Source organism: Lampris incognitus, chromosome 19 (assembly GCF_029633865.1).
Source record: "Lampris incognitus isolate fLamInc1 chromosome 19, fLamInc1.hap2, whole genome shotgun sequence".
Taxonomy (NCBI): Eukaryota; Metazoa; Chordata; class Actinopteri; order Lampriformes; family Lampridae; genus Lampris; species Lampris incognitus.
Window position 1 is genome coordinate 28,712,486 of NC_079229.1, and position 17,638 is coordinate 28,730,123.

At 40.3% G+C, this 17,638-nt stretch overlaps 1 protein-coding gene across 1 annotated transcript in view; it reads right to left on the reverse strand.

The window, feature by feature from the left end:
• Positions 1-299: 299 nt before the first annotated feature.
• Positions 300-17,638, reverse strand: part of ncapg2 (non-SMC condensin II complex, subunit G2) — a 35,674-nt gene continuing 18,335 nt past the window's right edge. The window contains exons 18-27 of the mRNA XM_056299746.1: positions 16,864-17,037; positions 16,516-16,629; positions 15,876-16,022; positions 5,621-5,720; positions 5,150-5,343; positions 2,077-2,220; positions 1,590-1,693; positions 1,175-1,275; positions 874-973; positions 300-516 (exon numbers count right to left, since the gene is read on the reverse strand). Of these exons, the coding sequence (XP_056155721.1) occupies positions 465-516; positions 874-973; positions 1,175-1,275; positions 1,590-1,693; positions 2,077-2,220; positions 5,150-5,343; positions 5,621-5,720; positions 15,876-16,022; positions 16,516-16,629; positions 16,864-17,037 (1,230 nt within the window). The 3' untranslated portion in view covers positions 300-464. The remainder of the gene's footprint in view (positions 517-873; positions 974-1,174; positions 1,276-1,589; positions 1,694-2,076; positions 2,221-5,149; positions 5,344-5,620; positions 5,721-15,875; positions 16,023-16,515; positions 16,630-16,863; positions 17,038-17,638) is intronic.

Here is a 17,638-nt window from a genome sequence, read left to right on the forward strand (position 1 = left end):
GTTTTCATTCCAACCAAAAACTATACTAGCCGAACTGACAAGTTAGCACGCCTTTGTCCACAGAGGAGGGAGGTAATTAGTGAAATCAGCAGACGTGGTGTTTAGTTGGAATGAAAACCTGCATACACATGGCTTTTGATGGCACATGGTTGGAGGGTGATTGCCCCAGAGGCACCATTAAAGTTTGATCTCAAACTATGCAGATTCGGTGAAATTAAAAGGGCTCTGAGTTGGAAATAAAAAGACTAAAGCAAGACAGAAGCCGGTTGTTTGAGCCAAGAGAAAATCTACTGGTTAAATAAACGTTCACATAGCGCTATATGTAAGAGATGTCTTCGAAACACATGGGGCAGACACAGCGTTGAAGAACCACCTGAAATCAAAGTAGACAGACTACTAGCCTTTCAGCATTATGTACAGGTTACACATCACACAAACCTAAATTGGTTCTTAGGTGTGTTTGTTCATAAATTCAGAATCCCATTCAAGGTCTTCACGGCGGATTCATAGATGACCCTGATGGAAGGAAAAAGAAAAGGTGTTTTGATATTTTTGTTGTCATTACACAGCACATGGAAATATCAGCAACAACAATCATTTAGCAATGATTTAGCAACTGCCAAGATAGTAGTTTAAATATGTGTTAGTTTGAATATGCATGTTCTTGAATGTGTTTTTGTCTGTATGTTGCACTGCTGTGGACTGGGGGAAACGGCATTTCATTTCATGTGCACAAGTACATGAGGGGAAATGATAAATAAATATTCCTGATTCCTGATTAAAAGGAAATAAAAATCTTGATGATATATTGTGGAATACTGCCTGTTTCCCCCCCACCTACCTCTGGAGACTGCCTGTTTTCCCTCCACCTACCTCTGGATGTCTCCACTGTCCTCGGCTGTGACAGCAAGTTTCTGAAGCTGTCTTTGGACAGATATGGCCGTGTCCTTCAAAGCTGCCTTGACCTGCCTCGCTATGTAAATACAGTCACGTATCAGTATTAGCAAAAATAATAACGATTTATCTCAGACTAGCATTTATTTGCAGAAAGATTGTTTTTATCCACAGCTGGGTTTCTCAAACTGGTAAACGGATTACTCTGACTGAAATCACAGTGAAATATTGACAAATTTCATAAGCTATGGAGGCCTATTTGAAAGCCATTTAAACATACTGTGACTGATGACATTCAGGATGTTCAGAACAGCAGCCAGTCCCATCAGAGAGTCAATGTTTTCCGAGTCAAGAGAAGACCTGATCTCCGTCAGGAAGGTCCTTAGGAAAACACAAAGGCTTTGATTTATTTGCAACACTTGGCATTTTTGGTTCAGCAAGAGAAAAAAAAATACACTGTCACGCAGATCTGATCGTTTACAGAACTGAACTGCGAATGGTTTGGGCACAGCCTCTGTGTTGGTGGTCAGCGAACAGAGCAGATGAGCAGGTTATGTGAATGACCATTTCAAACGCAGTTATAGAACTCCCAGGAGGCCCATCTAAGCCGAGGGCTTATTCAATCTGCCCCTGCAGATCATCCATCTTTTGCCCCAGTAGGGAGAGGTGAACTAAGGAGGGCCAATGGTAGTTACCTGGTAACAGGGGGCAACTTGAGGACAACAGACAGCAGCATGCTGGACAGAGGAGGCATGTCCTCCACAGACTGCAGGATGGTCACTTCATCAGGATGAGAAATCTTTAAAGCCATAAACACAGGAAGTACATTAAGAAGCCAAGAAGAAAAAACACCATTTATTTCCTTTAAGATTCAAGATTCCCATTCTAATGTGCTAAAAACTAACAATATGCACAACAATTCAACAATAAACTGTTGTCTACCAAATTAGAGAGATCATTTGTATTAGAAGGCTTGAGGGCTCAAAAGCAGGGACATTTAATGCCGATATTGTTGACTTCTGAGACGTCTATAAATAAAATTGATCAAAACAATTAAAAGGTCAAGCTTTCCGAGGACACAGAGTACCTGTAAATGACATTATGAATAATGTTGCAAAAAATAAATGAAATATGTTAAAAATCAAGATTTTTCAGTCTTTGCCATGCCTCATTTGCTCACACCTTCTGGATCCTGTATTGGTTCTCCACAATGATGCCAGCCAAGAGAGTGGAGAAGACCTCGTTTAGTGGTTTGGAGGAAATCCCTTCCCAGGTCTGCACCACTTGGAGGAAGTCTGAAAGGCTGGGCATCGTTGACTGACAAAGCTTGACCAGAGGAGACAGAGAAATTGAGCGAGAGATGGACAGAGAGAGAGAGAGAGAGAGAGAGAGAGAGAGAGAGAGAGAGAGAGAGAGAGAGAGAGAGAGAGAGAGAGAGAGAGAGAATTTTTGAACATATCTATTTGGAAATCCAACAAGAACACTCAAATTCCAATTACAATCTGATCAAACAAAAATTACAGTTGCTTGAATGCACTATAAAAGACAATCAAAACCCACTTGATTTTCCAATAACACAAGAAGAATTGGCACAGAAGCTCAAATCCTTAAAACTCAATAAAGCTTGTGGCCTTGACAGCATCAGAAGCGAGATGCTTTAAAACAGCACACCTGAGCTCCAAAAGGCAGTACTCAAATTATTCAACATCATTCTAAGTTCAGGATATTTTCCTGACATCTGGAACAAAGGGCTTATAACTCCTATTCATAAAAATGGAGAAAAATTGGATCCTAATAATTCAGAGGCATTTGTGTGAGCAGTAGTCTGGGGAAGATGTTTAATAGCATTTTGAACAATCGAATTCTAACCCTCCTTAACAAACACAATGTCCTGAGCAAAGGTCAAATTGGCTTCCTCCCAAATCACCGGACTACGGCCCATATTTACACCCCACACACCCTCATAAATGAAAATGTGAATCGAACCAAAAATGGAAAAATATTTGCTTATTTTATTGACTTCAAAAAAGCTTTCAACTCTATTTGGCATGAAGGAATATACTATAAACTTTTACAAAGTGGTGTAGGGGGTAAAGTGTATGACATAATAAAGTCAATATATTCAGACAACAAATGTGCAGTTAAGATGGGAGACAAACACACTGAGTTCTTCACTCAGAATAGAGGGGTGAGACAGGGCTGTGGACTTAGCCCGACACTGTTCAATATATATATTAATGAACTGGCAGTGCAGCTGGAACAGTCTGCAGCCCCAGGTCTCCCCCTGTATGACATGGAAGTAAAATTCTTGCTTTATGCAGATGATCTAGTTTTGTTGTCACCAACTGCAGGTGGGCTACAACAACCTCTAGACCTGCTTTAAAACTATTGCCAGCACTGAGCCCTGGCAATAAATCCAAAAAAGACAAAAGTAATGATCTTCCAGAAGAAGCCCAGATGTCAGGAAAATAGATACCAGTTGACTCTAGGTAGCATCACCTTAGAGCATACGATGCAGTATATTTACCTTGGTCTATTTATTACAGGATCGGGGAGTTTCAATAGGGCAGTGAATAACCTAAAACAAAAAGCTCGCAGAGCTCTATATGCGATTAAAAATAAATTCTTTAACATTGATATACCAATCTCCATCTGGTGCAACCTGTTTGATAGTGCAATTCTGCCCATTGCGCTATATGGAAGTGCGGTATGGGGTACACTCAGTCTTTCCAGCTACACTAGATGGGACAAGCATCCTGCAGATACCCTACATGCTGAATTCTGTAGAATGATTCTGAAAATACAAAGGAAAACACCAAACAACGCATGTAGGGCAGAATTAGGCGGGTTTCCATTATTGATAAATGTACAAAAAAGATCTGTAAATTTCTGGATGCACTTAAATACAAGCCCAACAAATACATTGCACTTTAAAGCTCTGAAAACCCAAGAACTGAACCCTGAAAAGAGTCCCCTGAAGCAGCTGGTTCTGAGACTCACTAACCCTTTAACAAATACTAAGACCAACCAACTTCAGGCCAGCACTGCATTCCAAACAAACTTTATGATAAATCAGGCTATAAAACAAAGCAAGAACAATTATTTGAAACATTGGAACGCTGAAATCAAAACTCAAAACAAACTAGAAGTCTATCGGGCCCTAAAAACAAACTATGATTTGGAAGAATACCTCTTAATTGTCAGAGACAGGAAGCAGTGACAGATCCTCACCAAATACAGGCTTAGTGACCACAGTCTAGCCATTGAAAAGGGGAGACATAAAAAGACGTGGTTGCCAAAAGAGCAACGAATATGTGGTCAGTGCATGACAGATGAGGTGGAGACAGAGGTGCACTTTCTCCTTAAATGTGAAAAATTTGAAAACAGCGACAGGCTTTTGTCAAGGAGCTGGAACATGTGATCCCAGAGTACCAGGAAATGGACGATGCAGGTAAGCTGCGGGTGGTCCTGGGAAGGGGGGCCAGCGGCAAGCATTGCAGCAAGATTTATATTTTCCTGCCACGACCTGAGAGAAAGTGGGTGATGGCACCTATTGCTACTGTTGTTTGATATCATAATCATTGTTGTTGTTGCAGTTATTATAATCATTGTTGTGTTGTTGTTTTACATGCTTTGGCAATATGTACACAAACATATGTCATGCCAATAAAGCACATATTGAAGTGAATTGAGAGCGAGAGCGAGAGCGAGAGAGAGACTCCATTCAATTAATAGCCTCTACCAAGTTGGTTGAGCAGGACTAAAGTGCTGAGATCAACTCTAATCAAGTCTCTCTGTGATTAAAGATCCTTTTGGATTCAAGTCTAACCATACAACCTCTTTTCTAGCCTGATGACTGCCCATTCTCAGTGCTATTCTAACTGAGCATGTCTGCATTTTTCTTCAGTTCTCATGGGTCAGACACAGGTTGCTCAAGGTGGTCAGCTTTTATTTGGCTTTCAAGTCTGATAGGCTTGGTAGAAGAAAAGATGATCCCACAGTTGTGGTGTTAAAAACCTCCCTTGTGACTCTTCTTTAACTGGTTTCTGCTTATATTGTTTTACTTACTGTTTTCAGAGGTCTTCTGAAGTTTCACCCCCAGAATCTAACTTGAGATTCTTTGCTGTAGCCAAATTTCCATCAGAGAAATATGAAAAAACAAAAAAAAAACAAAAAACCCAAAAAAAAACAATACAAGGCAGACCATGCAGACATACCGGCTTCACTTCATCAACCCAGAAACAAAGATGAGTACCTGTTGACCCTCCTCGGGTTTCTTCCTAAGGTAATGAGCCAAGAGCTCAACAAGCTTCTGGAAGGTACTGGTAACCATGCTTAAAATGATGGGGTTTTTGTTCTGCTGCTCCTCCTGGGTTTCTTTTGGAACAAAGCTCTCTGCCACCTCCTTCACAATAGGCAGCAGTAGGGGAATACACAAGTAGCCCTTTTCTGTAAGCACAACGCAACAGACACATACCGAATGCTATCTCAGAAAGTTGACAGAATCCTGATTTAGAAAAGAGAAAAGTTTCAGGGGAGGGGTACTGAAAAGAAAAGCTTTAAACATCAATTTAAACTTGGTGCTTGAATACAACTATACCTGAAATTCTTTAACTTAAAATAGCTTATTGAAGCTGTAGGTGATGTTCTCTTATAAAAAGCTTGCTGAACGATACACTTTCAGTACATAGGCAACATTTGGTTTAGTGTGGTCAATAAAACAGACCTGAGAGCAGGATGAGTGAGCACAGGTGGAGCATTTGACCCTTCAACTCCTCGTCCACCAATCCCACCAGCAAAATGTCTCGACACACCGTCAGGAAGCTCTGGGAAAACATATGATCATCATATTGCAGCCACATCTTCCACAAAAAAAAAATCAAAACATGATCCATTTCTACAGAATATAAGTTGATTTACTTGAAGTGGCTTGTATAATGTTGTAGATAGCTCAACAGCAGACTTTGCGACCTTACTCCGACTTACCTTCCCTCACATACATGTAAGACTAGAAAAAAGAATATTAAAGGGAAAAGAATGTAAACTGAAATGTATGAGCTTTATTATAGTTTGCAAAGGTCTACGGGTGTGGAATGAGCGTGATAACAATATGAAAATGTCATTATCTGTGTCTGTTTAAGAACAGCATAAGGCAGCAGTTGCTACTAAAACATGTCAAAGCTTGAATACCCTGAACGGCTGGGGACTTCTAAACTAGTTACTCTACTCGGAAAACCATTTAAATCGTACCGTTATTTCCACTTACCATATATGTCTCTATTTATTGTATCTTAACTATTTAATCAATGCTTAGAATGATGGAATAAATGTCTTAGGAACATTGTTACTGTATAACACATGCACTTTTCCAAGTCTAGACGTGTTAATAAACATATATTTTAAATACTATCTGCTTAGAGAGCGTGTGTGTGTGTGTGTGTGTGTGTGTGTGTGTGTGTGTGTGTGTGTGTGTGTGTGTGTGTGTGTGCAAGGCATGGTATGTACTGAAGGAGTGTGGACTGAAGCGGAACAATCTATGAGTAGTCTAAATTTACCCAGGGGAAATGAAAGGTCATTGAACCAAGATGGAAGAAACATGCTAATAAGCCCATAGAGGCTCCAACAGTTCCAAATGTTCTGCATAACACGGTAAGAGTACATCATCTATAGACAATGTACAACGTGGGTGCAAGGCAGGAAGTAAGTGGTACTGAGCACAAATGTTCTAAACTCTTGTCAGGTTATGTTCAAAGTGACATGAGGTAGATCTGCAAAAAGTCTCTGGCTGTAAGACTTTTCTCAAATTAACAAGCAGTGCAATCCTCTGACTGGAGAAAAAGTGCTTAAGAGTCTGAAGATATACAACTGCATTCATTTAAATGCAGTCCATGACCCAAACACACAACCATTTATCTCCGAAGAAGGAAGAAGGGCTTATATTTACAGAGAGGGGGCGCAAAGAGAACAGAACAACTAAAGACGATATGTGATGAGAATGGCACTGCCTTTGTGAAACTAGGAAAGTTTCACAATATCGGATGGTCAGCATGGAGGCAAGAGACTGTTGAAAATATGGAGGCTATTACCTGCCATTCAAATTCAAGTGGCTACATGTGATGACAGTGACCTAAAACATATCTGCACAGAGCGTTTTCAGTGTTTCCTAGCCAACATGCTTGACACTGGACACATTTTACAGTTCACCTCCCTCAGGTTCCAGCAAGATAAACTGACTATTGGTGAATGCAAAGATGAGCTCATGGTAGCTGCTGGACAGCTGTCACTAATGCTTGACAGTGAAGACAAGTACAGGAAAGACACTGTTTCAAATGCTGATGCTGACAGGGACAAGGCTAATGTGTTAAGAGGTCTAATTCATGAGTTTGAAAACAGATATGAATCCCTAAAGTCATGTGATCAATTTTTAATTTTTGATCCTTCAACTTGGCCTCAAGAAATGCAAGACCTCCACAGTTTTGGCAACACAACACTTACTAATATCCTCCAGAAATATAAGAATATGAGGCCAGCTTGTCTGTTGACAGAGACTCCACTGTCGGAGAATGAATGCGTTTAAAGCAAGCAGGAAAACGTTTGGCAGCCTCCTCTGTCTATGACTTGGTCAACGCTGAAGATAAGTAATCCAGATAGTTACTCCAACATTCATAAAGTCCTTCTGTTGTCCCTTACACTGCCTTTGAGCAGTGCTGCATGTGAGAGGGGATTTTCACATCTCAATATAATAAAAAGCAAGTACAGATCCCGCCTGTCAGCCTTTCGCCTCTCATCCCTGATGCACAGCCACTTGTCTAAGATGACAACAGAGACTTTTGACCCAAGGCCAGCTGTTGACTTATGGATGCAAACAGCTATCGCAGACTCAACCAGGATGAAAGAAGTAGGTCTACATCTTCATCTGCCATGTTTGAAAGAGAAGACCATGAGGAGCGCAGTCAGGAGAGTAGTGATGACAACAGCTTGTAGGATAACCGTGCCGTGTAAAGACAAAGTACCGAGCAACATCTCCAGGTGCTCCCTTGAGAACCAGACCAAAAAAAGTTGTGTGCACCCCTGCATATACAACATCGTTAATCCCAGATGACGACGTCAGGTGGTAACGCATTGTTGACATAGTAAATGCAATAATACCGAAATCCTATTAGTGACACATTGTTACTTATGCACTGGTGGCAATGATTGCAGGCTGGGGATGGATGGGTAGGAGGAGGCTCTTAAAGCTCGGAGCAGCTCATTTAAAAAAGAAAAGAAATTAATGTGAATTTAGTTCTAGCCATTCTGAAAGAGATTACTCCATAGCATGTTGTCTCTCTTCTTTTCCCACTGACTGAGTTAGTGGGGCCCTCTGATAGACTGGTGGCCTGTCCAGGGTGTCTCCCCGCCTGCCGCTCAATGACTGCTGGGATAGGCTCCAGCATCCCCGTGACCAGCCCATGATCCACACATAGGCCTTAGCAGGACTAACCAAGCCACAAAAGACAGGAGTCCTAGCACTGGAGTCCCCTCCCCTTGACACCATTTCTAGGGCTGTCTTGGTTGAAAATGAAATACATACACACGCCCACTTACCTGTGCAAGTCTATAATGCATTTAATGCTCTTTGATAAACCAAATTTTATACTAACAATTAGTACAGCTACCAGTGTTACTAGCAGTCAGATTATGTAAGAATTTAAGTACCATTTTGATATTATAATAAGGGATTATTCTTGTTAATATATAGGCTTACATCAAGTTGATACTTGTTAGTATATATGCCTGCACACATGGCTATGGAAAAACATGCTGAAACTGCCTTAAGTTTGAATTAAATAATCAGCAGCATGCTTCTTTTTATTCATTGTAGATGGCTGCACAAAGACCTAAAAGTGCAATGTGGGACTATTTCACCCAACCATCACCAGGGAAGGCGGTGTGCGACACATGCCAAGAAAGTGTCAGTATGGGAGCAGCAACTACAAAAACTAAAAATACTTCAAATAATTGGGCTCATCTAAGGATTCATCACCCTGCATTGCATGGTGCAGCACAGAAGAAAAGCGACACTCGGGAGAAAACGGCTCAACCTCAGCCTACAATACAGCAATGTTTCAAAGACAAAGTAGCCAAATACAGATGGCAAATCAAACCTTTTGGACAAAGTGATCACAGAGACGATAGTGACAACCAACTTTTCACAGTGCTATCTGATGCTGGCTTCAAGTGCCTCATGGTTGTAGCCGAACCAAGATATATAATGAAAAGCGAAAAGTATTACCGCGCAGAAATTATGGAAGAAAGTCCTTGCAAGGTTGTAAAGAAGATTAAGGTTCTGATCCAACCAGAGAATGCCGCTGGCCACTCACTCTCTTTCACAACGGACTGCTGGTCTGGGACAACAGATCACTTATGAGTCTTACATGCCACTTCATTGACAATGGATGGACAAGAAAGAAGGTGGTTTTGGAATACAAAACCAATGCATGGGTTCCACACTGGGGAGTATATTAGAAAGACCTTCCTGGACATGCTGGATGACTGGAACATAAGCAAAGACCATGTGGGGCTTGTACTTTGGGATAGTGGAGCAAATATGGTGAAAGGAATCAGGCTCACTGAACTGCCAGACCTTAACTGCACAGCCCACTAGCTACAACTTGTAGTGAACGATGGCCTGTTGAGCCAAAGAGCAGTTATCAACATCATTGCGATGCTAAAGAAGTGTGCTACCCATTTCCACCACTCTGTTCTCGCCAAGCAGCGTTTGAAGGAGATCCAGCAGGACCTGGGCCTACCCAAACACAACATAATCCAGGTGGGCCGAAAAAGGTGGAACTCAATGCTCCACATGCTGCAAAGGATGCTTGAGCAAAAGCGTGCTCTTAGTATCTACTCAGGTGAACATGGAGGATAGACGTGCCCTACTGTGGTGTTGATTTTTTGTTTTTCTTGCCCTTTTGTATTTGTTTAAGTCGGAGAGTACTGCTGGCGTCGTATGTGGCTGCTGCTTCTCCCTCTCATAGCCCCTCTTCCCATCCACCCCTGTATATCTGTGTTATGTTTATCTGTTATCTTGTTTCACCGCCGTTTACTGTAAAGCCACTTTGAGCGTTAGAAAAGCACTATATAAGTTTGATTTATTATTATTATTTATTATTACTGGTGCTGACCAGTGGGACATTGTGTCCAATTTGGTTGAAACTCTCATCCCAATAGAAGATGTGACACTTGAAGTGAGCCATTATGATTCATCTTTATCACGCATAATTCCCTGTCTGACCATACTGAAGATGCTACTTAAAGATGAAAAAAGTCCCTCTTCACGAGGCATCAGAATGCTCAGGTAGGTCATGTTGGAGAGCCTAACCAGACGTTTCTCAAAAATTGAAGAAAAAAAAAATGTGCTGGCATATCTCTTGGATCCCCGTTATGAGTCATGCATTCTCCTCCGATGCAACATTGACCAAGGCCAAAGAATGGCTGAGAGAGGAGGATCAGACTGCTACACAAGGGACCAGTCAATGTACTATGAGAGGGACAGGTGAGGAAGAGCAGGAAGTTACAAGAGAGACTGGTGGGGAAGACCAGGCTGCTGCACAAGGAACCAAAGAGAAAGAAAGAGACCCGAAAGGCAACGGACAGAAGCAGAGCCATCTTATAGTGCTCGTATTGATGAGATGTTCAGTTCTTTCCTTGATTCCCATGCAGATGGTTCTGACAAAGCCAGCCTGGAAGATGAGCTACATCGCTACCTCAAACAGCCAGTGATCCACAGACAAAAGGGTGACCCTCTGCAATGGTGGAAACAAAATGAAGCACACTTTAAGTTACTTGTTTCTCAAGCCAAACGATATCGCTCCTCTCTACCCTCCTCTGTTCCAAGTGAGCGTGTGTTCAATGAAGTCACAGCAATATATGAAGAGAGAGAGAGAGAGAGAGAGAGAGAGAGAGAGAGAGAGAGAGAGAGAGAGAGAGAGAGAGAAAAACAGCAGCAGACTGCGTGGGAAAAATGCTGAAAAGCTATGCTTTCTACACAACTTGGTGTTACTGAATTGGGACTACTGAGAGTACTGAGGGGTTATTGGTAAGGAGGGAAGTGTGTAAATCTAAATTTTGTTTGTAATTTATTTTCAGTGGGTTCCTGTCTTGCAAAGTGAAGGAAACCAGAAAGATATATCAGAGAAGATATGGGTTATTAAAATAAATGTTAAAGGGACAGTTCAGGTTTTTTTGAAGTGGGTTTGTATGAGGTAGTTATCGATAGTCAATGTGTTACCTGCAATAGATGGGAGTCTGTGCGCTCCCAGTTTGGAGCTTCAGCAGGAGTAGCGGACATGGAAGTTGAGGAATGTATTGCTGCAGATGGGGACACGGACAAAACGCATTTTAGCCACTTAAGAAAAGGCTCACCTAAAAAAAAAAAATCAATATCCATTTAAGCATACATCATATTTTTAATATTTTCAATGCTTTATCAGATGGTCCTTTCATGTGGAACTACATTCTCTCAACCGCAGAATGTCCGTCTGATTCTGCTGATCTGCAGTGTAATAACGTGCACTGCATAGGTGCCCTTATGTGAAGGAATACGGACATTCTGCAGTTGAGAGAACGTAGATCATGAAAGGGCCGCCTGACAGCAAGATAAAGTGGTGAAAATATTCAAAACATAGCCTACACTTAAACGGATATTGATTTTTTTTAGGTGAACCTTTTCTTAAGTGGCTAAAATGTGTTTTGCCTGTGTCCCCGTCTGCAGCAACGTCCATGTCGGCTACTCCTGCTGAATCTCCCAACTGGGAGCGTACAGACTCCCATCTATTGTAGGTAGTAAATTGACTATCGTAAGTACCTCATACTACAAACCCACTTCAAAAAAAACCTGAACTATCCCTTTAAAGATAAGAGAAAGGGAAAATAAGGACACTAATGTACATGCAATTTCATTTTTTCCATTCAGTTCAGTCAAAGCCTGCTGGGAACACTTTAACCAATTTATGTGGAGTTATTTTATTATTATAATTATTTAGTTTGATCAAAGTTTACTGCCTGCTGTCCATGCAGTTTAATTCATTCCATTTTTATGTTTTGGAAGTTATTTATTTTTATTTAAAAAAGAATTCCAATCCGATTGTTATCTAGTGCCTTGAACATCGTGCAGTTTATCTTTTTATTTTTTTCAAATATTTTCTGTTTTAAACAAAATTCAATTAAACATATATTCATTTAAAGGCAGCGGTGGAAAAACCAGGTCCAGAAAGTAAAAATCCTAACCGTGTCTTTACTCCATCCATGTATTAAACAAGCTGATTTGGGAAACTAGTCAGTGCAATCTGATCATTTAGTACATGGGTGGAGTAAAGACACAGTTAGGGTTTTACTTTCTGGACCGGGTTTTTCCACCTCTGTTTAAAGTCAGCCTTGTGTTGGAGTTTGTGTTGCTGTAAATTTTGGCACATTTTTTACATTTACTGCAACTGAACATCGGCCCCAAATATAGGCCATCGGCCTCAGTAACCTCGGTATCGGCCCTGAAAAAAAAAACCTATATCAGTCGAGCCCTATTAAAGAGTACTTGGAACAGAATGATAATGGCGAGGTTTCCTCCCGATACTTTGGGATGCATGTAAAGCTGTTCTACGAGGTAAAATAATTGGTTACAGTTCCACTTAAAGGGGTCTTGACAAAAAAAGTTAGATCACATACAATCAGAATTGAAACAATTAGAACGAGACCACAAAGACATAGCTGACCAAAAAATTAGAGAACTAATGAAGAAAAAGAATGAAATAAATAAGCTCTACACAAAAGAAATGCAAAAAGATTAATATTTACAAAACAGAAATATTATGAAGGGGGAGGGAAAAGCCAGTAAGTTGTTAACTTATAAACTGAAAAAAAACAAAGGCTGAGAATTCAATTCATAGAATTAAGAGCCCTTTGACTAACCTTATACACTACAAATTAAAAGATATACAAAGTAGTTCTGAATCATTTTATCGGAGTTTATATTCCCAGCCTCAGTTTGACAAAGTAAAAATGGAGGATTTCTTCAAGACAATTCGCCTACCTAAATTAACCAGTGAGCAGGGTAATCAGCCTGCAGCTGAAATATCGGCGAAAGAAATTAGCACAGCTATAGCTCATCTCAAATCAAACAAAGCCCCGGGCCCAGACGGATTCCCCTCAGAATGGTACAAAGTAATGAAGGATTCATTGATCCTGGTCATGCAGTCCATCTTTAACTGGGTCCTTAAGGAGAGTAAGATACCCCCCTCCTGGAGGGAAGCAGTAATTTCATTGATCCCAAAGGAAGGAAAGGGTAAACAGGACTGTGGCAACTTTAGACCAGTGTGTTAAACCAGTATTATACAATTTTTACACATATATTGGCAAAATGAACAGAGGGACTTTTACCACAAATCATTGGCCTAGCTCAGACTGGCTTTGTTCACCAAAGACAAACTCAAGATAACATTAGACAGACCTTACATGTAATAAACCATATAACAGAGTACACTTTAGAAGCGGTGTTGGTGGGTCTAGATGCGGAAAAGGCTTTTGATTGTGTGAATTGGTCATTTTTATAGAGTTGTGAATACATTCGGCTTTCATAGTACATTTATTAAAACATACAAGCTCTTTATGATAAACCAAAGGCAAGAATTAAGATAAATGGAGCAATATCCAACCCCTATGTCTTAGAACGACAAACAAGACAGGGCTGCCCAATTAGTCCTCTCTTGTTTGTGATTTTTATTGAACCCCTGAGCCAGTGGATTATTCAGAATAAAAATATTAAAGGGATAGCTATGAAGGGAGGAGAACAAAAGATTTCTTTATTTGCTGACAATGTATTAATATATCTATCAAACCCAGAAGATTCACTAGTACAGTTACTCTCACCTCTAAAACAATATGGTTCCTTCTCTGGTTATGAACTCAAAATTTTAAAAACACAAATTCTCCATTTAAAGTATAGCAAAAAGCATGACAACGAAGTTTCAGTTACAGTGGGAAGCAGAATCCATGAGATATTTGGGAGTAAATATACCAAAATACTTAACAAAAATTTTCTCCATCAATTTCCTCCCTCTTAATCAAAACCTGGGACCCAATACCTCTTCTTAATTTTAGTTCTTGAATTGAATCGGTTAAAATTAATATTTTGCCAAGATTGCTGTATCTCTTCCAGTCCCTTCCACTAGATCTACCTGACCAACAATTTCAGGAATGGGACAAACGTATTTCAAAGTACATTTGGCAAGGGCAAAGACCTAGAATTAGATATCAGAGTCTACAGTTAGCGAAAAACAAGGGAGGGGGGGTCACACTCCGTGACGAAAAGATTATTATTTTGCAGCTCAATTAAGACCTTTGACCTGTTGGTGTAATCCAGAATAGTTTGCTAGGTGGAAGGAGATTGAGGAGGCTATAACAGAGGAATATCCAATTCAAGCTATAATTAGGGAAAAGGTTTTGCTGAATAACTTAATTGATTTGGGAAATCCATGGATTTGTTTGCTACTTAAGCTGTGGAACAATGTTTAGCCCAAAATCATTTAAAGGAGGCTACCAAAAGTTTTGAGATGGTGTGTGTATGACCTGGATTTTGTACCTAATAGAGTAGATGTAAGGTTTAAGGGGTGGGTGACTCAAGGCTTAACAGCATGCTGTACTTTTTTGCATCAGGGGTCCATGAAGAGTTTCCAAAATTTGAAGAGGCAGCATGGTTTGAATAATAACGATTTTTTACAGATTTCTTCAAGTTCAACATTATATTGAGCAATTAATGAAGATAAATAAATAAATGTACTTGGATAATACTATACTAAAAATCTTCATAGAGGCTTATGTTTTGAACACAAAACAAAAAACCATCTCAAAACTTTATAAGGGCCTACAACAAACAAAATGGGAAAAGGAAGAAAACCTTGGAATAACGGAAGAGGAATAGGAGAATTCATGTGAGCTACAATGGAAAACTTCAAGTTCAGCTTTACGGAGGGTTTTGTTGGAAAAACCTCATTCGGTTCTTTATTACTCCAGTTCAAAAGTCATTATACCAAATCTTCCAACTGCTGGAAACAGTGTGGTTTCTCTGAGGGAAATCATTATCATCTATTCTGGTCTTGTCCAATATTAATTCCTTTCTGGCAGTAGGTTCATAAAGTTTTGCGAAAAAAGTAATCCAGGTGGACATCCCACTTAAACTAGCGACCCTGTATTTTGGCACCCTGCCATCAGAAAGTGTTACCTCTTATAATGGCTAAAACCAGAAATACCAACAGTTGATGATTGGATTGACACTATATATGATATCTTTAGGATGGAAAGAATTACTTTCTTTATTAGACTGCAACAGTTTTTGAAAAGATGGGAAAGTTGGATTGGATACATTACACCTGTACGACCATCATTTGTTTAATGTGAATTTCTTTGTCCTTTTTTTCTTTCTTTCCTAACCTTTTTTGTAAACGGACTTGAGTATCATGAAGGTACACCTCAACATTCTGGCTCTATCTATTAATTATGGTTTTCCATTTTTTATTGTGCATTTTATTTTCCATTTTTATACCTGAATTTGTATTTACTTTATTGGTCCTTATTTGCCTCTGTATTATCTAATTTAAATTACCTTCTATTCCAACTGTGTTTTACAGAAGACTCGGGTAGATGAGGCTTCTAAGTCCTATGTAAATAAGTACATTGTTTGTATGGACCTTGGTATAAACTCAATGAAAAGAGGATTTCCACAACAAACAAAAAAAAAAAGAGAAAGAAAATGAAATGAAAATGAACCAAATGTGGTCCGATGCTACTGAGAAAGAGCACAATCCAACTTTACATTAAAAATCTCTTTTTCTGATCACGTCCTTGAGTTTAATAGCCAAACATACCATTAGCATGAATTTAGGATCAGCATTGTTTAAGACAGAATTAACAATTAATATCTCGACCTACATGAGGATAATAGAACTCACCTCCACTATTTGTCTTGCCAGTGCCAGTGGCTCCTTTGACTCGGCCCCGTCACCCTGACTAGGGGTGACCAGAAACGGCAGCACCCTTTCAGCCACCCATGTCACCACACACTCCAGGGACAGCAGGTAGTCACGACCCTCTGAGGACTGGCAGGGAGGCAGATACACAAAGTGTGTGCATGTGTGTTTTTATGTGGTCATGCAAAGGCAAGTTAAGGTCAATCAGTCAATCAGAAATGAGACACTTCATTTCCACTCTACCTGCGTGTCATCAAAAGCTGTCATGGTGTACGTGTACAGCGCTTCTGGAAATTTTATTCCAGAAATCATACTGGTTCTGCATCAATAAGAGCTGTAGTACTTATTTCTTGTATTCAACAAAACTGTATGTCAGACTACTTCTTTTACCCCTAATACTGATATTATCCACATTTGTACTCACAAATGAGCAGTGGTATGGGGCAGAATTTGTACTTGTTCGCCATTTTTGTAGTGACAAAAATTAGAGAAAACCTTCTATTTTTGACAGGGCAAAACAGGGAAAAACTATTTTGCACCGATACAGGGAACAGTAAATAGGGATAAGGGGGGGGGGCTGACTGGTTACACAAGCACAACTTAGAGGGACAGGGGGACTCACACTATGCTGCAGATGCGCACTTAGACGGCAGTGCAACGTGAAGGCTTTCAGTGCGACCTCTGCGCTGGGATTACTGGGATCTGTCCCGGAGGTGAGATGGGTGTAGAGCACCAACTGTTGAAATATTTAGATATCACGTCACATTAGCTCAAACACCAGCTATGGCAGTGACCCTCGTCTCTAACAGTAACAATAAAATGCACCTTGTTATACATTTTGTGTGTTAGCCATGACTGAGAGTAATCAAACACTGACGTAAGGATTGGATTAGACAAGGATAGGTATACTGACCCAGGTCCAAGCTTTCAAAATTCAATATGTAACAATAACGAGCGTTATTCAATGTACCCTCCAGGTGCCCAGGACTTTGTGGAGTTGCTTCAGCAAGCCCTGGTTGAGAGACAAGATGCTTATCCGTGTTGTGGTGCAACTGAACAGGTACTCCAGGTAATCCAACGCCAGGTCTGGTTTAGCCGCCACCGTTTCCTGGATTTGCACCTTTCGACTAGCACTAGCCTTAACCTGTAGGGTGACAAGAGAATAACTTTGCAACACCTGAGTATGAGCTCCCAGATTAGGTGATACCATTATTACTCTGTTGTTTTCAGACCAGTGTTGTCAAATTAGAGGCAGCTGACTGAGTGGGGAACATATTGAGATTTGACACCAGCAAGCAAATTCACATGGCTTGACAGTGACATCAATTCTTTTACACAGTGTGGTTGTTGTTGAGTGTTCAGCACGTTTATTCATACACGCATATTTGCTCACATTTATTCATTTAACCTAGTCACAAAAATGTCAGCACTGGAGCAATGATGTGCACTTTCAAATTTATTGAATTCAAAAATGCACTGATTGCATGGTGGTACACAGGTGCTGCTCATATATGATAAGAAAAAATGAAAACTGGATTAAAATTAACACCCTTCTACCCCCCACCACCTTAGAGCAAGACCATCCCTCAACCAGAAGACCTAGATTTGTGTAGCAAGTGTCCACTCAGCATTAGTACAACAAATCCCTGAAGGCCTCCCTAAAAACCTTAAAAACCTAAGCTTTAGCGTCTCAGTAGGTTGGCATGCAAAGAGATTTTTCCCCTATGTGAATCCACAAAAGAATC